Source organism: Pristis pectinata, chromosome 6 (assembly GCF_009764475.1).
Source record: "Pristis pectinata isolate sPriPec2 chromosome 6, sPriPec2.1.pri, whole genome shotgun sequence".
NCBI classification, from domain to species: Eukaryota; Metazoa; Chordata; class Chondrichthyes; order Rhinopristiformes; family Pristidae; genus Pristis; species Pristis pectinata.
Window position 1 is genome coordinate 92,392,727 of NC_067410.1, and position 22,823 is coordinate 92,415,549.

The 22,823-nt window shown below is 39.0% G+C and overlaps 2 protein-coding genes across 5 annotated transcripts in view; one reads left to right on the forward strand and one right to left on the reverse strand.

The window, feature by feature from the left end:
• Window positions 1–518: 518 nt before the first annotated feature.
• On the reverse strand, window positions 519–21,309 carry LOC127571631 (uncharacterized). Of its 4 annotated transcripts, none has more exons than XM_052018196.1 (3): window positions 20,605–21,187; window positions 10,724–10,840; window positions 519–1,843 (listed from the first exon to the last, which is right to left on the reverse strand). In XM_052018196.1, the coding sequence occupies exons 1-3, from the start codon at window positions 21,158–21,160 to the stop codon at window positions 1,818–1,820; spliced, it is 699 nt and encodes a 232-aa protein (XP_051874156.1). In that variant the 5' UTR covers window positions 21,161–21,187; the 3' UTR covers window positions 519–1,817. The 4 variants fall into 4 exon arrangements, with proteins under 4 accessions (XP_051874156.1, XP_051874155.1, XP_051874153.1 ...); XM_052018195.1 differs by having other exon boundaries at window positions 20,497–21,187; XM_052018193.1 differs by lacking the exon at window positions 519–1,843 and adding an exon at window positions 4,952–7,351 and having other exon boundaries at window positions 20,497–21,187.
• A 36-nt stretch (window positions 21,310–21,345) lies between these two features.
• The window catches only part of iqcg (IQ motif containing G), a 46,936-nt gene continuing 45,458 nt past the window's right edge, over window positions 21,346–22,823 (forward strand). Inside the window, exon 1 of the mRNA XM_052018888.1 lies at window positions 21,346–21,514. The gene's annotated coding sequence lies outside the window, so the exon portion shown is untranslated. The remainder of the gene's footprint in view (window positions 21,515–22,823) is intronic.

Below are 22,823 nucleotides of genomic sequence, written 5' to 3' on the forward strand. Positions count from 1 at the left end.
ATGTCGACGGTTTGGGTCTCTACCTGATGCGGAGTCTCGACCCGGAACGTCCACATTTCCGCCCCCTCTCTCCCCCTCCAGATGCTGCTCGAGCTGGTGAGTTCCTCCAGCAGTTTGCTCCAGATTCCAGCATCTGCAATCTCTCTTGAATTCGCTTGTTTGTATTAATATTAAATAAACACCATATTTAATGGGTTAGACCCTATGAATGCAGAGTACAAATGAACCAAGAATAAAGAACTGAAAATTATAGAAATCTAAAGTATATTCAGAAAATGCTATGTACGTATTCAAAACTTGAATATAACTCACTTTTTCATAAATTGACCTTGGATCGGAACTGAAAATAACTAAGCACATCACTTTTTGATGTGCAAAATATATTTTATTAAGTAGAAGTGAAATGCAAATATTAGGATTGTAAACATTATTGGAAATCTTAAATCTAAATGGCTTTCTCTCTTTACTGATGTTCCTGACTGGTTGACTATTTTCAGCATTTTCTGTTTCTACTTCGGTTAAACATTAATCTGTATCTGACAGAAAAAAAACAAATTTATCAGAACTAACTCCACTCACTTTGAACATAGTTACCTTTTTGATATTTATCATATTGTATTATTTTAGACAATATATATAAGTCTAAACAACTTAGTTTTAGTTGTATATAAACAACTTATATTGTTTATATAAGTATTATTTTAGACAATCAGATGCAGTAACTTTCTTAGAACAGAATATCAGAATTAGGTTTATTATCACTGACGTGGAATTTGTTGTTTTGTGGCAGTAGTACAGGGCAAGACAAAGACATGAAAATTACTAAGTTACAAAAATAAATGAACAGTGCAAAAGAGGGAATAATAAGGTAGTATTTATGGGTTAATGGACCATTCAGAAATCTGATGGCGGAGGGGAAGAAGCTTTCCTGAAACGTTGAGTGTAAATCTTCAGGTCCTGTACCTCCTCCCCAATGGTAGTAACGTGAAGAGGGCATGTCCCGGGTGGTGAGGGTCCTTACTGATGGATGCCGCCTTCTTGAGGCACCGCTTCTTGAAGACGTTCTCGATGGCAGGGAGGGTTGTGCCCGTGATGGAGCTGGCTGAGTCTACAACTTTCTGCAGCCTCTTTCAATCCTGTGCAATGGAGCCTCCATACCAGGCGGTGATGCAACTAGTCAGAATGGTCTCCACCGTACATCTGTAGAAATTTGCAAAGAGTCTTTGGTGACATACCAAATCTCCTCAAATTCCTAATGAAATAGAACTGCTGGCATATCTTCTTCGTGATTGCATCAATGTGTTGGGCCCAAGATAGATCCTGAGATGTTGAGGCCCAGGAACTTGCTGCTCACCCTGTCCACCGCTGGCCCCTCAATGAAGATTGGCGTGTGTTCTCCCAACTTCCCCTTCCTGAAGTCCACAATTAATTACTTGGTCTTGCTGACAATGACTGTGAGGTTGTTGTTGCGACACTGCTCAACCAACTGATCTATCTCACTCCTGTACGCCTGCTCATCACCATCTGAGATTCTGCCAACAATGGTGGTGTCATCAGTGAATTTATAGATGGTGTTTGAGCTGTGCCTAGCCACACAGTCAAACATTTTTTTTAAACATCATTCTCCTTATTTAAAATAATTTTAACCCCTTTAGTTCAATTTATTGTTCCATCCTTCAGCAATAGACACCGTTATCACAGCTTTCTCTCAAGACTGCCGTAACGCAGGGAATTCACTGCTGGCAATAGTGAGATTAGTTCATATTATACCACTTGATGGCGATATGCACTTATGTATCACCATACTCAATCGTTGATTAGTGCATTGTTTCAATCCATTGATCTGTAATAAAAGTAACAATATCAGAAAATTAAAATGTGCATTCATTTGTAATTATACAAATTAAATGTCATCTGACCATTAGTTATAAATTTATATAATTCTTTTGATATCTAGGTACAATATTCACCACTTAATAGTTGTAGGCTTGTATCTGCAATATTGTAATCACATTTACCATGTCTATACAATTAACACTTTATCAAACACTTCTTATTGTGAAGGTCCTCTTGTATTATAAGTGAGAAGTTGACAGTACTCCTGTCTTATAATATGCCCTTTCCTTAATACAGGTACACTAATTATCAGCCAGAAAATAAAGAGTACCTTAGAGGAACAAGACCTACAGGGCCTCCTATTACTCTGTTAAGAGTAACCAGACTGGTAATTTTATAACTTTACTACTAATGTTTTTGATGGCCTTTCCCTTAATATGAATTATCTTGCCATTGGTGTGGCTGAGAATTTATGAAACTTAACCAAATTGTCAAGCAAATTTACTTAATGCTCACATTATTTTTAATCTGAAAAATAGTGGAGTTATTTCAATTCCAAAACTGAACCAAAAGAGAATAAAGTGAAATACAGAAAAATGTGCATACAAGGCTGAATGATGAATGAAGTTTCCTTAAGCATACTGTGGAATACTTAGTGACTAGCAGGCCTTTAATTCCCCATTGTATTTTTCTCATACAAAATAATATCAGAATTATATTCCACTCCAAATGTCCTTCAGTAATCAATATATAGTACCTAAATTTCAAATTAATTTAACTTCACAGTATAAAACTTGATAATTTAGTCTTGACTTATTAAGAATTTAACCCTCATCAAATCATAGAAAATGCTGAACACTATTTATAATCTGGTTCCATTTAGACCACCTGGAAATATATAGCTGTGGATAAATTCTACTTTCTGAAGCAATCCTGCCATATCAGTGAAGGTGCAAGTGTTGCATTGACTTACTTTTGATATATTAGTTCCATCACTATTCCAATGGAGCATTTCATTTCACCAAGCATCACATGCAAATCTCTCTGTGATACCTTTGCAGCTTGACTGGAAAGTTTGAAGTGTGTGTGGAAGGAGCACTTCATTTGTTTTCAGTGTAGGTCTTACCAACATATGTAAATATTCCAGGTATGGCAGAATACATAAACCGACACTTCACAGCAAACAGACTGCAACTCTGACTTCTCCCTTTTTCTGAAGGCATTTGACTTATTGCTAGGGAATGATTCCAAACACAAGTTGCTCTCTGATACTTCCCATTGTTTAATAATAGCTCATCTCTTGAGGAGATACTCCAGTGATCAACACAAAAACGCTGGTGGAACTCAACAGGTCAGGCAGCATCTATTGATCATATGCCCAATTGACTATTATATTTTGTGCCCTAGCAGGAAAATTCGTGGGTCATTCAAATATAGGGAACATATCGCCTACCAGCACTTGCTCCACCCCTTCCCTCCACCCTTTTATGCTGGCTACCTCACCTCTACCTTTCAGTTCAGGTGAAGCATCTCGACCCAAAACGTTGATTGTCCATTTCCCTCCATAGATGCTGCCTGACCTGCTGAGTTCCTCCAGCTTTTTTGTGTCGACCACTAAAGTATCTCTTCAAGACACTTGAGCTATTATTAAACAATGGGAAGTTAGCTAGTTGCCAAGTCTCACTTTTCTACATTTCTTTCTTCCTGTTGATGTAGTATTTTAAAACTCACCCAGCAGTCCAGGCAATTGGACTATGTTCCAACAGCCTCAACTTCAGCAAAAAAAAAGGATTATAGGATTGTTACCTTTTTTGTTTCAGTCAGGTAATAGCTGTTGAATAATTTCTCCATTATTCCTTCAACTGATTCATAAATGTGGAGAAAGTAAGGTATCTCACAATTAATTTATTTTTCAAGACTTTCATCATATAGGGTTATATTAAGAACAGTCGACAATAGCCTCATGTCAGAGTGGCTAATACCAGCCTTTTCATACATTAGTTAAAGAAGATCTATAGAGTCAGGTATTTAATGTAGTTTTACACCATTTTCTTTCGGTCCTAATTCAAAACAGCCTACAGGAATTCAAATTTGACCTGCAGTAGTAAGAGATGTGTGCCAATAATTTCTCCGGGTTCTCCCAACTGCTCTCTATAACTTAAGAAACCTCAAAAAACACCTTCTATGGCCATTTTCTTTTAGTTTTCATGGGTGCTCCATCAAAATTATATAGGTTGGAAGAACCTTAGTAGATGTCAATATATATTTTGACAGTAATATTTGTTGATCTATTGATCAACTCCATGCAAAGAAGTAGTGTAATACTTAGTATTCTGGGAATTCACAGGAGTGTTTGTCTTCATTAATTACAGGCTTCATATTATGGATCTGTGTAAAGACTTGCATTCCTTGGGCCTGTTTGGGCTGTATACATCTGAGAACAAACAAAATTAAATCTTGCAATCCACTTCAAACATTCTTGGCAAGTACTTCACATATTTAAAAAAACTTAAAAGCATACAAGTTGACTTTCAAGATTCTGTTGCAGGAACTAACTTCTGGGCACCAATTATCCTACCAACGATTAATATAACACAGCATCTCTACTTAATACATTTGCCCTATACTTGGAATACTTAATATGGAAATGACCTTGAATGAGGGCAAAGGTGTTTTTATACATTTAAAAAAATTTATCTGCACCAGGCCATACTACCGAGTAATGAGCTATGCCTTCTTCATTTCATTACAGTCTGAGCCTACAAAAGTGAAAGACAGTAATAAGGGGAAAGAGAGATAGAGGAAGAAAAATGAAGGAAAGTTCGTTTTGAGAATGTTGCATTTGATCTTTCCTTGCAGAGGTTGAAAGATAGAGCAGAATCTAATGTGGCAAATCAATGCTATAGTAAACATACTTAGTGTTTCAACTAATAAATAGAACATATGGAAAAAAAATACCTATTTTGCCACATTGGGGAGATGTTGCCTTGGATTTAAAACTCCATTCATACGTAACAGTACTCAAAGATAAACTGATTTTCTCAACTTAGATACACATTAAACACAGTCAGTGCCAATTAGTTAAAGCACATTTTACCATGAACTGATCAATATTATCTATGTAGCTCATTTATTTTGTGATCCATGTATGCATATTATTACAGTACATGCATAGATTTCATTGCTGAAATCTATCCTTTTCCAATGAAGGGCATTGTTGAGAGTAAAAGATAGTTTAAAACATTCTTGAACATCCTAATTCAATCTGAAGTACTGTTTTGTATTTGAATAATGTAAAACATTTGTATTCCTATTGTGGACATAAGCTTTTAGACAAATTACACATTATGCAGAAATTCAAAACCTCTGAAATGTAATTGGATTGAAAGAGATTTTTAGTAAATATTTCTATACGTGGAAAAACAAACCACACCCATCATCAAAATAAATCATCCCTGTAATCCACCTAGAAAAAGAAAAATCATGGCTTCCTTTATATGGCTCAAAATGTATTAATGGCTTCACTTACTGGGGAGTGATAAATTAACTTCCAATATCTTGGCATCAGTATTAAAGTGCCTGGGTTTATCTACAGAAAATGGTTCTTTTTTTAAAAAAAAATTATCAAATAATCTCTACTGTTGAAGCAGTTGAAAATTACCCATCCTTTTATTGACTTTTTAAAATTTAAATTACCTAAACTGGATAGATTTGAAGGGAGCCGGCAAGACAGTAAACTGCGCAATCTAAATTTACCAAAGGGTTAAGATGCAAATAAACTTTAACATTTGGAGTTCAACTTCAAGTCTTTTAGCCCAAACTGGTAATGAGTAAGCAATCATAAATGCCATAGGGATTGATATGTTGTACAGGAAGTCCCCAACTTACAAACACCTGTACATACGAACTGACCTTCGTGGTCTTAACGACCTTCGGTTTGTAAGCGGGCCAGACCCCCAATCCTAGCATGGTGGCGGTACACCTTCTTTGGCCCAACCCCGGGCCAAGTGCGCATGTGCAACCGGGGCCATGTGTGGCTGCAATCCCCAGGCCAAGTGCGCATGCGCGGACACTGTTCTGAGTTACATACAAAAATCTGGTTACGAACAGTCTCAAAAATGGAACTCGTTCATAACCCAGGGACTTCCTGTATATAATCAGCTGAAGATTTTATATTTTATAAACATCTAACAACCCCTTTGAATGAAGCATTATTTTTAAAATATGGTCCCAAATAAATATTTTCAGTAGTGCAGTGCTTCACCTCAACTCATGGTGATTTTCTTCCAAAAATTACATTGTTCTGTGTGGCTCATTTTATGTTTGGAGTAGCTGACAATGTTGAACCAGACCTCTGCAATGATGTTTGTGTCTCATTCACCATTCTCAAAAACAAAAATGCTCTGGACTTTGCCCAGAATTTTGTCCAACAAAAGTTAAAGTAGGTCCTCTATGCATCTCTAGTAGAGCAAAGAAATTGTTAAAAATCTTGCTGCCTTGATTATAATTCAAGGGAGCCCATTTCTGTTTTGTTCACAAACCAATCACTTTTACATATTTGTTTAACATTGACCCCACAATTACAACTGTAATTTTATATTGGTTTAGCAATTCTCAAATTTTTAATCTTAATCATGTGCATCAACTTTACAACAGGTAGTTATGTACTCTTTCAAAACCCTTCTATTAAAATTATTCTAAAAAGATGCTATATTCTGTTCTTTGTGAATAAACAATTAACAGGAACAAGCTAATTTTATATAAAAATATACATTAACAGCAGACTAGTTAGTAAAAGTTTGCTGATGCACACGAAACTTGTTTTTTTTTAAATATTAAAATAGTATTACAAAATTATGGCTTTACCCTAATGATATATTAAATATCTGTGTGGTCTTTATTGGATGGATTTTCATTCAGGTGCATTATTGTTGGCAAAATTTATGGATGACAAGAGAGGAAGAGATTTCAAATGGTTCCAGGCAGACCTCTTACAGTTTTGCATATTTTTGTAAATCTGGCCAAAATCTGCCGGGCAGAAAGACAGCCTTTTGTTACTGTCAACAAAAGTTAATCCAATGGTAGGCTAGATTAATTTTGGACTCTTTATCTATTATCACAATTGGTAACTGGATTTTAATGAAAGACACATCTAAAAAATGAATGCACATATCATCAACCAATACATGGTTGTTAGTTAACCACATAATCTAAACATTCGTTATATATTTGACATCATTTTGAAATAACAACTCTTCCCAACTAATCCAATGAGAAATTGGAAAATATCTTGTGGAAAAACAGCTATTTAATTTGCTTTTCTCAGCAGGTTCTAGTACTTTGTAATAAATGTGCAGATGTAGAAAAAGGTAAATTATTTAAACTTCAGTTTCAATATTTAGTTCGTTATTTCCATTGGACTCAATCTGCAGGTCACTTTTACAAACATCAACCATGCTTGGGCCCACTGTCAATTGCTGTGAAGCAACATTATTCTCAGCATCCTTCGATATACCTAAAAAAAGATAGTATTTTACATCATTATCTGAAATAGTTATATTTCAAATATGATTGCACATTTCTCATTTGTTTGCAAGTCACACAGATTCCAAATTTATTCATTTTCAGTTTTTCATCAGTCTATTTGAGGTAGTCATTAATATGACAGACAGCAGAACCAGAGAATGATATATTTCCCATTTTTTTAAGCAGTAAATATCAAGTATGAGGTCAGGCATCACACAGAGATGGAGTGGAAAATTCTTTCTACCTCACCCCAACAGCATATTTCAGTTCTCAGTTGAACATCATAAGGGAAATGGACTGATATGGAAAACACACTTCTGAATCATTCTGTGACCACACCAATTAATGATAGCTTTATTCAGTGGGAAATGGACAGAGGCAGCATCAACTCATTTTACAGAAGACTCTTGCAGCAATTTTCAAATCAAAACATTCAACCTGTTGCACACCCAGATATCTGAATTGCTTTGTGTGAAATTCTAACTGTCAAAAGACAAGGAGCAGCTATTTAAAAAAGAAAGTTTTAACATAATCCTCTAATTTTATTAATTTTAATTAGAATAACCTTTTAAAAAGAACATCTTCCCCTTCACGATCCACACCCAACTAAGGGGCATTATCAGCAAATAGGCAAGTCTGCTGGCCTTTATGTTATTGCAATAAACTAGCAATCCAGAGGTTGAATTCAAAGTCATGTTGTGGGCTAGCACTTGGAAATGACTAAATTGCTGTAAGGTAAAGAATCCACTTTCTGTTCCCCCTTTATCCGTAGACTCGCAGGTCCACACCATGTAGATGACTTCTACTGTTCTCAAGACAAAACAAATCTGCTTTAATGCAATACCACATCCCAAGATCACTTCTTTTTTGTTTAAGTATTTAAAGGAGGTTTCAGTTCGCAGAATTAACTAATCCTGACTGGGCAGAAGTTGTGGCAGAATAATTATATTTATTAGTCAGAATTATTTATCTGTAGAATTGACATGAATTAATTAATTTCTGGGACATATTGAACAGACAACTGGCCTAAAATACTTGCATTCAAACTTCCACACATAAGTTTACTTATGGTAGCTGATATTACAAACTTGTTTGACACTAGTCTTCATGGAGATTGGCTCTGTTGTAAATTTATTGGTTAGGATCATGGCTTATATGCAGAAACTGGGAGGAGATGGTTGGAAGTGAAAAAGGGCTGAAGATGATGGAATCTGATAGGAGAGGAAAGTGGAGCATGGAATAAGGGGAGGGAGGTGGGGAAGGCAGATGGGAGTAGTGGGGGAGGGTAAGCAGTGGGAGGCGTATGTGGGTGATGGGCAGATGGAGAGGGTGCAGGAGGGAAAAGAGGCATGGTGATGGGGGCCAGGTGGATCAGGAGGAGAGAGAAAAGGGACAGAGGGGGAGCAGTTATGTAAGTTGTAGAATTCAATGTTCAAGCCACTGGGTTGTAGACTACCTATGCGGAATACGTGCTGTTCCTCTGGCTTGCGTTTAGCCTCACCTTGGCAATGGAGGAGGCCAAGGACAGACATGTTGGTGTGGGAAAGGGGAGGAGAATGAAAATAGCTGGCAAGTGGGAGACGCAGACAGTCATGACAAACACAGCACAGGTCCTCGAAGCGGTCACCCAGTCTGCATCCAGTCTCCCCGATGTAGAGGAGGCCAAATCGGGAGCATCAGATGCAATATATGTCAGGAGATGTGCATGTGAAAGATTGCCTCACTTGGGAGGGCTGTTTAGGCCCTGGATGGTGGTGAGGGAGGAAGTGTAGGGGCAAACGTTGTACCTCTTGTGGTTACAAGGAAGAAGTGCCTGGGGAGGGAGGAAGATGGGTGTGGAGGGATGAGTGGACCAAGGAGTCACAGAGAGAGTGATCCCTGTGGAGGGGAAGATGTTGGTGGTGGGATCACGTTGTAGCTGGTGGAAGGTATGAAGAATGATATGCTGGATGTGTAGGCTGGAGGGCTGATAGGTGAGGACTTGGGGAACTCTTATCCCTGTTCTGCTTGGGTGGGGGTGGGGGGGTGCAGGTGGTGACAGCAGAAGTGCAGGAAATAAAAGAGATGTAGGTGAGGGCTCCATCAATAACAGTGGGGGGTGAACTCTGTTTCCTGAAAAAGGAGGATATCTCCGATGTCTGGAATGGATGCCTCATCTCAAGAACAGATGTGGCAGACGGAGTCAGTGAGAAAAAGGAATGGCCTTAGAAGTGATGGGGTAGGAGGAGGTGTAGTCAAGATAGCTGTGGGAGTCATTGGGTTTGTAATAGATGTCGATGGATTATCTGTGTCCTGAGATGGAGACAGAGCGATCAAGAAAGGGGAGAGAAGTGTCAGAGATAGACCGAGTGACTTTGAGGACGGGGTGGAAGTTGGTAGCGAAGTTGATAAAATCGACCAGTTCTGCACGGATACAGGAAGCAGCACCAATGCTTTCGTCGATGTAGCTGAGATAGAGTTGTGGAGTGGTGCCCTGGTAGGTTTGGAACATGGACTGCTCCATGTAACCAACAAAAAGGCAGGCATAACTGGGCCACGTAGCCTTTTTGTTGTCCAAAAACCAATAAGTTATGCTAAAAGTGTATACAATAATAATTTGGCCAAGCTGGAGAACTGGGTCCAATTCTAGGCACCACAATGTACAAAGGATATGAAGGTTTTGGAAAGGCTACATTAAAAATTTAATAGAATAGTTCTAATGAACAAAATGAAGAGTTTTGTGGATTCTTCTCATTTACAGCACTCAAGGCTAAGAGCAGATGTGATGAAGATATTTAAAATCATGAAGGATACATATTGAGTAAGGAAGAATTGCTTCCAGGGGCTTAAAAAAAAATCGATGACATGAAGAAAAAAAACAGTTTAAGCAATGACAGGTTAGAATTTGGAATGCCCTGCTGTGTAGGCTGATGAATGCAGATTCAAAAAGAACAGCATAAGTAAAAGGAAAAAAGTTGCAGTGAAAATTTCATGGGTATTAAGGTAACTGGACAGCTCTTTGAAAGAGCCAGTATCAAAATGCTAGCCAGAAACACAAGAGACTGCAGATGGTGCAATCGGGAGCAAAACAGCAGATCAGGCAGCAAAGGGATAGTTGACATTTCGGGCCCAGTCCTGATACAGGGTCTTGACCTGAAATGTCAGTTATCCCTTTTTGCCTCCACAGATGCTGCCTGACCTGCTGAGGTCCTCCTGCAGTTTGATTTTGTTTCAACTTGATTGTCTCCTCCCCTGGCATACCATTCCATGAAGTATGCATGAAGAATTACTTTGATCAAAAAAAAACACCAAAGGCAAATTTATACATTGCAAAATTTAACATCTTTCAACAAATAAAGTTATATTATCAGTTTCCATGTACCTTCTTGTTCTATACTATTCCGAATGTTATTAACGTCCCTGTCTTCTCTACGTCTTCTGGTATTCCCCGAGAAGCAAAACAATCCAGGAAAACATGTCTGCCTTCTTTTCTTTACATCTGCAAACAAACCAGATTTATTGGTTTTTGATTTCATCAAAGTAAAATAATTCTTTCAAATTAGTAGTTTTTCTCATTGCTTTCTGTTCATGATATACACAATGTCTGTAAGGATGAAAGGAGTGAATAAATATTTCCCTTTCCTAAAAGCCATTTAACATTTTTCCTCTTGCACTACAGAATGTGTGAAGGAACTGGCAGCATCTGGGGCACAAGCTGTGCCTGGAAGTGGGGAGAGAGGACCAGAGATCGAAGGCCCAATTGGGGTGGAGAAAGGCATTGCCATCATTTAATACCACCTTAACATTATCATCACTGTTTATGGGCCGATAGACAATTTCCACCAATGTGTTCTACCATTTGCTGTTTCTTAGCTCCAACCGAAAGTCCACCTTGATTTCCTGACCTATGATCCCTTCTCTCTACTGCCTTTATCCCATCATATAGAATCAGAGTTCTCCCTACTATTTACCACTGTTTTTTTTTTAAATGTAAAGTATCCTAGAATATTATAATTCCCAACCTTATATCACACCTGACAATCTCAGGAGAAATCCTATTGCACTGATAAATTGGAACAATTAAAGACACTAGACCTCCATTCATTTGTCATATTTTATTATTCCCTTTCATTAACCTGAGTTTATGAAATTCAGATATGACTAGATGGAAAGTATCAGATTTGTTGTCCTAAGAGTAAGGTTCATTGGTACAAGTGTTGGTCTTTCCCAACTCCTTTATCACAAGTATCAGGCTAAAGTTTTATTTGAAAGAGTGGTGTTGAGTTTTGAAGGCAGGGGAAATTGGAGAAAGGTGCTAATTTTCATCAATTTAATACATTTCCATTTTAGTTAGCTATTTGCAATTAATATACAGAAACAAATTCTAGTTCGTAACGATCCGAATGGAATTCCAACTGATCCTTTCAAATCATTTCAACCTTCCATTAGGAGTCTACTATTGACTAAGTATTAATCATTAATGATAAGTAAGCAAAGAAGTAAAATCCAGAGGAGTCAGATGTTTAAATTTACAAGTTGTTGTGTATATTCTCATTTGTCGTTCGTTTGCTGGATTTCTGTTGTAATACAATGGTTCACCAACTGAGTAATGTACCCCTTCACAAATCCACTGCACCTTCAAAGCGAACATAGAAGAAATCAGAACTGATTGAAACTGCACCAGCATTTTCAGAAAAACTATTATGCTTAGATGATTATGTACATCATATAGGAAAGGCAAAGGTGGTGGTGATTTTCTGGTGAAGGAAAATTTAAAAAGCTGCAGATGCTGGAGATGTGGAATAAAAACAGAACATTCTAGAAACATTGAGCAGGTCAGGCAATCTGTGAATGGCTAGGATAAAGGGAATATCTCTGATGGTGTGAGGCCAGAGCTGCTTTGGAGTTAAATTGTAAAGGTCATCTGGTTGATGAGTTAATCAGCGTAGTTAGAGAGTGAAAAAATTGGATCAAAAGCTATGAGACAAAGGCAGTAAGAGAATGAGAATATAAACAAAGGGATGTGAAAGGATGAGAAATGCAGGACAGGTCAGGCAATGCTAAAGGAGAGGGGGAAAAACTGAGCTAACATCACAGATGAATGGATTACATACAGTAGAAGCCTCTTGCACTGTTTAAAATGGTGTTGAACCCAAGTATGAGGAACAGTACCTTTTCCTTCTGGACACATTGTGCAGAATTTTATACTAAGTCTGGAAAGCTGCATTCAGGCATCTTACTTTCTCTGTCTGTATTAGAATTGGTCATTTCTGCCAGATGGCCTCTGCAACTTATCTCCATGGAAACTCTGGCCTTAGCCTATCAAAGATATTACCTTTGTCCTACCCATCTTTCACCCACCTTCTCTGCAACTTGAAACTAACTTGTTTTGTCACTCTCCCAGTTCTGACAAGGGGCTTATGTCCTGAAATATTGACTCTGTTTTACTTTCCATATATGTATTCCCAGCATTTGCCATTATTTTTCTGGTGAAGGCTTTACTTTTCTCCAAGAATGCTTCAAGTGCCTTAAAATAAATTACATTAATAAAAAAGATTTTTATATAGTAGGTCAGATTTCCATGAAAGCATATTCTTTTTACAAATAATCAGCTTTTAAAATCCACTTAGGTTTTGAACGGACAAATAAGGAATTAGCAAACAGAAAATGTACAGCTAGGGTTCTGATGGGCCTTTATGTGGGGAAAAAAAAAACTTCCTGTAATGCCTCTTCACTTTTAGTTGCATAGATTTTCAAGCTGAGTTGTCAAAAGGAAAATTAGATGATCTAGAGTTTAAGCAGAGTCCAGGTATTTCATCAAGAGTAACCATGTCTCAGAAGCACAAAGATTGGCTGGGATCTGCACAGAAGAATGAAGATCTCAAACAGATAACCCATATAGCCAGGGCCACTAAGGGTTCTTCTGAGGGAAGAGCTGAAGCTATGGAAGTCACCTATTCAATCTGTCAGGACTTCCAGTTCAAAGGCTTGTTTTGTTTTTGAGGTTTTATCAAAGGAAGTTTAAGTAAGTACATTAAGTATATATAGATTCAACATTTACCAGAGGATTTTATTTAAATTTCAATATGATTCCTTGCAGAGCTATAATTTTGGGGATAACAGAAAGTTTTCAGTACTATATCTAATTGTCATTCACGATGTATATAACTAACTGTGTACTGAGGTTGTTAAAAATCGAATTTCATTGTAGTAAGGTCTTTAAGCTCAAAGTCATCTTTCCTAAGCATGTTTTTCTTTGCGCTTCAGTCAAATAATGCATTATCTTTGGTGATAAAGCAAAAGGATTAGTACACAGTTTTTTTTACAAACAAATCCACCAAGATAAATATTGTCATGCAAATTGTGTAAGTACTGAACAACAATGCAGTTTCATAAAGTAATCCACATTGCAAAACATCTCAAGATGCTTCACAAGAACATAAACATCAACAGACCCAATGTACATAATTTTAGTGCAGGTGGTCAATAGATTTTAAAAAGAGCTATGAAGATAATACAGAGACAAAGGGAAGAAGTTGTAAAGTTTGGAAGTTGAAGGCACTGGTCTAATGGTAGGGTGAATAACAGGATCTAAGGATAGGCATATCAGTAAGTATAGGTAAGTCTGTGTCTTTACCTTGCTGGCCCTCTTCCCCCATTCTCCTTCCTTCATGGTTCTTTGTTAATCTCACTTACCAGGGGCCTATATTCTAAACCAATCTGTGGGACATTGATCATAACTCTGAGGGGAGAGGTTCTAAGATCTGGAAATAGGGATTGTACCCAATCTGCAATAGAGATCCTAACACTATGTGGATTAGCTATATTAACCTTATCTGGGTCAAACACCCCAACTCCTCCTCACTGCCAAGATCCGAACCTATCAGCAATAGGTAGGTACATGCTACTCAGTGAACCAAATGAATCATTAGATGTTATTTTCAGCAGTCTAATAGTATGCTATTGATTCTTTCTGTCTTGAGCAGTGTGCTTTGTTTGACCAAATATTCATTATTTTATTAGAATATATACAAAAGGTACTGGGCCATTTTTTTCTGTAAAAATAACTGAGATGCTAACAGTTCTTAAAGTTAGTTATGAAGAGACTGTACAGGACCTTCCAGCAATGGCAAATGGTTAAATGCAAAAATCCATAAGTTGTTACTTTCAACTGCTCCTGTAGAAAACGGCATGAAAATTGCAATATTGTTACCCGATTCCTTGTTCAAATATACAGAATGGCGTGAGTTCCTTTAAGGATATTGTTGATATGTATGAAATTTACCACAAAGTTAAATCAAGTTATTTCACTCAAACTGTCCTTATAACATGCAAGTATTTAAACACAACATCCTTTTTATTTTGTTACCCCTCTAAATGATAATGATGGCCTGCAAACATATGGCCACTCATTGTGTGAGCATGTGTACCAAATCAGGAGGTGCACTCCTAATTTTTTGTTGTGCACAAAGCTAATGTGTTTTTTTTATGTGTTTTGTTCATGTGCTGCATCAACTTTAGCACTAAAGCAAAAGCATTGTTTCCCTAATTTTATAATGAACAAATATTGTCTTGCAATTTTGCATAATAACACAGCAACAACTTGCATTTATATAACATCTTTAACGAAGTAAAGCACCTCAAGGTGGTTCAATATTGGATAATAATTGACATGCAGCCAAAGACCTGAGAGTTCTGTCAAAGAGCCAAGGGTTTTTTGGATGGTCTTTAAAGGAGAATGGAAGCGAAGAGGTATAGGGTGGAATTTCATAGAACAGCACAGCGCTGGACAAGCCATTTGGCCCACGATGTTGCGCCGATCTTGATGCCAATTTATATTAACTATCCTCCTGTGTATCATCCATATCCCTTCATATTCATGTGTCTATCTAAAAGCCTTTTAAAGTCTACCAAACTGCTTGCTTCCACTACTATCCCTGGTAACTTATTCCAGGCACCTACCACTCTCTGCATAAAAAACCCTCATGTCACCTTTAAACTTCCCCCCTCTAACCTTAAAAGCATGTCCTCTGGTGTTTGACATTTCTACCCTGGGAAAAAGATTCCGACTGTCTACCCTATCTGTGCCTCTCATAATTTTAATATCAGGTCTCCCCTCAGCCTCCAACACTCTAGGGAGAGCAACTCAAGTTTGTCCAACCTTTCCTTATAACTCATACCCTCTAATCCAGCCAGCATCCTGGTAAACCTCTTCTGCACCTTCTCCACAGTCTCCACATCCTCCTATAATGGGGCAAGCAGAACTGCATGCAATAGTCCAAGTGTGGTTTGACTAAAGTTATTTATAGCTGCAGCATCACTTCCTTCAGGGAAGGAACTGAACACCCCTACCAATGAAGGCAAGCATGCCATACAACTGCTTTACCACCTTATCCACTTGCATAGCCACTTTCAGTGAACTATGGACCTGGACCCCAAGATTCCTCTGTGCCTCAATGCTATTAAGGGATCTACCATTAACTGTATACTTTCTCCTTTCATTCCACAGATTAGACATGCGAGTCTCCACCTTGAATCAGTTAGGAATGGATGAGGATCTGAGGAGGAAAGGTAACCTAACTCTTCTTTTTTTATTATTTTACTTTACATTCTATGCATTTCATTCAGTGTTCTTTTGTCAATCGCACCTATCTGGGACATTGCAAATCTAAATTCATTTGAGAGACATGGATCCCAACTTTGTCTGAAGGTGGAATTTTGACGTGGCCTAGTCATTGGGGTTTTTCATTCCATAGGTCCTGGCCCACAGCTAACATACACTTACATCTTATTCACTGACATGAATTCAAGTCATCAAATATTCTTTCATGATCATTCATTAAGTCAAATAGTAGTGGTACTGTGCAATATTTAAGGAGACACAAGAAGCTGTGGATGCTGGAAAGTGGAGCAACCCACAATCTGCTGGAGGAACTCAGAGTCGAGCCCCATCTGTGGGAGGAAAGGAATTGTTGACATTTCATATTGAACCCTTGCATCTGTCCATCATCACCCCACCCCCCCACCCCACCACCACAGATGCTGCTCGACCTGCTGAGTTCCTCCAGCAGATTGTTTGTCGCTGTGCAATATTTACTTGTCTGTTTCAAGCAAATATTATCTTAGGCTAAATATAACAAAAAACTTAAACACAAAGATACTGGCCTGGATTTTGCTATGAAATTAATTGTAATGCTAACACCAAATAATATTTGAATGCAAATCAAACAGCAAATTTCACCAGGGTTACATGAAACAGATAACTTGGAAATAACTATAAAACATGCTTCACGGAAAGCATACATCACTTTCATTATCTAGTTCCTCATTCAAAGGTGTTTTTCTTGTAGTGAAATTTATGTCATTGACCCATAGTATAGAGTTGCACAGCACAGAAACAGCCCTTCAGCCCATTTTTTGTCCATCTACACTAATCCCATTTGCATGCATTAGGTCTATATCCTGTAATGCCTTACTGTACTGAACAAACTAAACTTGATCAACAATATATTCAATCATCACTTGCTACAACTGAGATTGGTATGAACAGGTCAAACAGCTTTACAGATCCTAACCTAAAATATCAAAGTATCAGTAATAAGAATTGTAGAGTTTGATTGAAGAGTGTTTTTTTTTTACAGAATATGCAAAAAGGGAGCAAAATAAAGATTGAATTAAAAGAGAAAATAGAATTTTGTTCTTAAATCTCCAATAGTAATTGAACAACAGGTAAAGTTGTCAGGTCAGGCAGAAAAACAGGTAAACTTTCTCCTTCCACGGATGTTGCCCAAGGCTGCTAAATATTTTAGTATTCTGTTTTTGTTTGAAATTTCCGACAGCCACAGTATTTTGCTTTTATACAAGTTGTTCTTATTCTAGTAAGAGTTTCCTTTAATCAGTGAAATAAGTCTGAATTAAAATTAAACAGCCTGTAACATGTAGTCGGAAAAACAAGTGTAGAGATTTACTTGTTCAATTTCAATTACTACTGGAGATTTAAGAACAAAATTCTATTTTCTCTCTTTTAATTCAATCTTTATTTTGCTCTCTTTTTGCATATTCTGTAAAAAAAAACTCTTCAATCAAACTCTACAATTCTTATTACTGATACTTTGATATTTTAGTTTAGGAGATGCAAAGCTGTTTGACCTGTTCATACCAATCCCAGTTGTAGCAAGTTCTGTGCTGATTGAATGTCTTGTTGATAGCAACTTGCCAGGCAAAAAAATATCAAAAATCAGAAAGTGGAATTCTAAACCATTCATTTGCTCTTCAGAGCAAGTGAATGTGTGTGCCATAAATCCTGGAAGAACCTACAGTTTAAAAAGATTAAATTTGTTCCCGATTTGTCTGTGGTTCTGCTCTTATTGGACTTGTATCCACAATTATTTGGGATAGTCAGACAATTGTGGGGAAGATTAATTAAAAATGTATTACTTCTTACTGCAAATAGAATCATAGAAAATCCATGACACTGAAAGTTATTCAATCCATTTGTGCTTGTTTTCATCAAAAGGAAGAGAAACCTAATCCCATCTTTCACCACTACAACACAGCCCTGAAGGTTACAGCTCTTCAAGTACACATCCAAGTAATGTTTAAGTGTTCTGAGGGTTCTGCCTCTCCCCACCCTTTCAGGTAGTGAATTCCAAACCCCTACCACCCTCATGGTGAAAAGATATTATCATGGCCCCTCTTAATTCTTCTAATTATTTAGAATCTACGTCACCCAGATTTACTTCTAAACTCAGAGAAATGAGTTCTTATTTACTCTAACCAGAACAGTGATAAGAATGTAAGGAATAGGAGCAGGACTAGGTCATTTGGTGTTTTGAGCCTGCTCTGCCATTCATCCAGATCATGGCCGATCTTCTGCCTCAATGCCATTTTGTAATGAATTGATCTGTATCAACGCTATGCAGGACAGGTTTTTCCACTGTACCTCGGTACACGTGTCAATAATAAACCAATACTTTTCCAGCCCAGTCCCCATAATCCATGATTACCTTAATATCCAGAAGTCTAACACTCTGTTCCGAATGAACTGAATGACCAAGCCCTCACAGCCCTTCAGGATAAAGAATTCATTAAAGAAATTTCTCATCTCAGTCCTAAACAATGTACAGGTCGTCCCTAGGTTATCATGGGGTTTTGTTCCTGTGAACTGTTCAAACTGTTATGGGTGGGAGGTTCAGGGGAGATGTCAGGGGGAGGTTTTTCACCCAGAGAGTGGTTGGTGCATGGAATGCACTGCCTGGGGTGGTGGTGGAGGCAGATACATTGAACAGGTTCAAGAGCTTGTTGGATAGGCATATGGAGGAGTGTGGGATGGGGGGATATGCGGGAGGAAGGGGTTAGGTAGTGTGAGGGTGGTTTGATGGACGGCACAACATGGTGGGCCGAAGGGCCTGTTTTGTGCTGTATGGTTCTATGGTAGTTTGGAAGTCAGAAATGTGGCCACGACAGAGTTCCCACACAGCAGATGATGCCTGTGGCCCTGCAGCAGCTGCAAATCCATACTGCCGGCCTCCCAACCACTCGGGCTGCACACAAGTCAGGCGTTTGTAAGCTGGGCAGGACCTGTACCTCATTTTGAGATTGTAACCTTGGTAGTAAATTTCTCAGTCTGAGGAAACATCTCCCACATAAGAACATAAGAAACAGGAGCAGGCCATCTGGTCGGTTGAGCCTGCTCTACCATTCAATAAGATCAAGCCGTGGACTCAGCTCTACCTACTTGCCTTTCCCCCATAACAATTCCCCTACTGTGCAAAAATCTATCTAACTGTGTCTTAAATATATTTAATAAGGTAGCCTCTACTGCTTCCCTGGGCAGAGGATTCCACAGATTTACTACTCTCTGGGAAAAGCAGTTCCTCCTATTGGTATTGGCTTATTATTGTCACTTGTAAAGCTTGTCTTACAAACCGATCGTACAGGTCAATTCATTACACAGTGCAGTTACAGCATTGACGTTGTACAGGTAAAAACAGTAAAGGACAGAGTAAAGTGTCACAGCTACAGAGAAAGTGCAATGCAATAAGGTGCAAGGTCACAACAAGGTAGGTCGTGAGGTCATAGTCCATCTCATTGCATAAAGGAACCATTCGATAGTCTTATAAAGTGGAGTAGAAGCTGTCCTTAAGTCTGGTGGTATGTGCCCTCAGGCACCTGTATCTTCTACCCGATGGAAGAGGAGAGCAAAGAGAATGTCCCTGGTGGGTGGGTGGAGTCTTTGATTATGCTGGCTGCTTCACCAAGACAACAAGAGGTAAAGACAGAGTCCAAGGAGGGGAGGCTGGTGTCTGTGATGCACTGGGCTGTGTCCACAACTTTCTGCAGTTTCTTGTGGTCCTGGGCAGAGCAGTTGCTGTGCCAAGCCATGATACATCCAGATAGGATGCCTCATCTCCATCCTAAATCTACTCCCCTGAATCTTGAGGCTATGTCCCCTTGTTCTAGACTCACCTACCAGTTTCCTGCTTCTATCTTGTCTATCCCTTTAATAATTTTATATGTTTCTATAAAATCACCTCTCATTCTTCTGAATAACAGCAAGTATAGTCCAAAGCAACTGAATCTCTCCTCATAAGCTAACCCCTCATCTCCAGAATCAACTTGGTGAACCTCCTCTACACCGCCTCCAAAGCCAGTATATCTTTGTAGAAAGATAGAAAGCCAGTACATAACATTAAGCCTGTAAAGCTCTAAGAATTTTCCAAGTTTCCATGAGATCTCATTCTAAAATGTAGAGCATACAGAACTCTTCAATCTCTCCACATAGTACAGTACCCCTAGAACCAGTCTGGTGAATCTTCATTGAATTCCCTCTGTGGCAGGTGGGGAGTTTTGGTCTCCTTACCCAAGAAATAGGCACGGAGACCAAATGTAATTGCAGTCATTTTGTTTTACACACCTGAATTAAGTTTACTCTCGGCCTCCCTGTTCCATAGAAAACAACTGCAGCTTACCCAATCTTTCCTCATAGCTACAATTTACTAGACCTGGCAACATTTTAATGTACATGGATGAACTCAATGAGAAAAAAAATGTGGAGGGGAGAGGGATGCATGATTTAAAAAATATGATAAATTACAATGCCATAGTATGCGGAATCTATTATATCATGAACTAGCCCCGAGTCCAGCTCGATACCTTCTGTGACGCTCGATACAGCTCGGAGGACAACACAGGTGGTCTTTTTCAGCTCTATCATAGAGTCTGGCTGGCTGGATATGAAGGGAAGTGCCTGTACGCACTCACCAGGGTGCCGGTGGAAGACTGTCCGCAGGTAATACTCTATGAGGCGGACAGCGATGTTCAGCTCCCCGCTGACAGCGTCAGCATGCACCACCCCGATGAGAGCGGGCAGATCTTCCCAGGAACTGGACCTTTGCCGGACGTCCTTCAGGAGTTCTCGGATCACGAGATCGTTCTGCTTGTCGCAGATGAAATCTTGATGGAAGAGGAAGAGAATTAACCGAGCTTTGATGCGCCTCTGATCCTTACTCCCATTAACAATGTGCGTCACCTTAGAAGAATCAATTAAGTTTTCAAACTCCCGCTCGTTGTCAGACTCAGACTTGGGCTCCTTGCATTGCGGTGCCATCATTTGCTGGTTGCTTTCCGTGTCCGAAATTCTACTGCAAACTTTCCCCGGTCGTGGAAACATGTTATTTACAAACTGAAACATCAGGTCCCTGCTATCGCACACCTCCCCGATCAGGAAGATGCTCTCCCTGCCTCCAATAGCGTTGACCACCTGCTGGAACTCCCTCTCGGTCCACTCTGCATCCAAATCCATCGTCAGCTGTTCCATCCTTTCGCTCTCGGAGCCGTGGGCAAAGGCTGCGGTCTCCCGGCGGCTCCGCCTCCTCGAACGCCAGCTTGCTGACCATTGGTCATTTCACAAGGGGCGGCGCCGTCACTCGTTTGTGATGTCACAATCGGTGGGGAAATAACGCCCCCTTGTTTTCATCCAACACCTGCACAGCGAAGCTCCGGTGGGGTTGCGGAGAGTTGGGGACGTGGCGACTGCAGTGGCTTGGTTTTGAATTTGAAGCAAAACAATTTCTCCTCCGAAAGAGGACACTTTCAGTTCCTGAGTAGCGCAGTAACCTTTGGTTGAGGCAAAGAACTTTGATATCTTCAAAAGGCAACCAGTCGAGGACACGTAAGAGATATACTGTGAAGTTGAGATAAAGTAGATAAATAGTGAGGACATTCTGTAACATGTATCAAAGACTGGTGGGTTTAATTAGCTAAAGTTGCAACATAACCTCTCAATTTATATATTCCATGCCCCAACCTTATGAAGGTAAGCTTGCCATATGCCTTCTTAACTACCCTGTCTACCTGTGTTGCCATATTGTCATCCCAAAATGCTTCACCTCGCACTCGTCAGGATTAAGTTCCAACTGCCAATGCTCTGCCTAACTTTCCATCTTATCTATATCCTGCTGTAGTCTTAGACAACCTTCTTCACTATCTAGGACATTGGCAAGCTTGCTGATCTTACCTCCTACATTTACATCCAAGTCGATAATAAATATCAAAAGCAATGAGGGTCCCAGCAGTATACCACTGGTCAGACTTCCAATCAGTAAAACACCCTTCCACCACTACAGATCCTCCCCAAATTATTGTAGGCCCCGACTATGTAGGACCTTGATAAATGCCTTAATAAAGTCCATATAGACATCAGCGCTGTAATTGTAAGTGAACTCAGAATGTGCAAGTGCATGGTATTAAATGAAAATCTAGTTCTGAACAGTGATAGATAATGCTGCCTGTGACCTGTTTTTACCCCTGATTGAGGAAGACATTAATTGTTGGATATTGTTCAAACTCACTGCATTGGTCACCCAGGCTTGTAGAATAATTAGTGGCATTTGGAGACTTGCACAATGATGGCAGCATTTTAATAGGCCAGTGAATTGCAGTCACACAGGACTAGCTCTGATCCACTTTCACTCCTATGCATCATGCGGAAGAGAACTGCAGCCAGTAGGTACACCCAAGGCTCAGGCGATAATGGAAATAGGTTCGGAACAAATATTTGGAGTCTTGTGTTTAGTTCTGGGTGCCACTCTTTAGGAAGGATATGAAGGCTTTGGTGCTAAGATTTACCAAAATGATTCCAGGGTTGATGAACTTTAGTGGTGTGAAGAGTCTGGAGAAGCTGGGTGATTCTCCGAGGAACAGAGGTATTTAAAATCATGACGGTTATAGACAGACCAGATAAAGTGAAACTGTTTTCATTATTGGAGGGTCAAGAACTGACATATATGGAACAAAAGTTCCACATAAGGGAGCTTAAGGGAGCTAGGAGTGACAGGATGATCTTTTACATATTAAGTGGTTGGTGTCTGTTATGCTGGGGTAGTAATGAGTCAGAATCAGAATTATTATCACTGACATATGATGTGAAATTTGTTGTTTTGCAGCAGCAGTACAGTGCAAAGACGTAAAATCTGTAAATT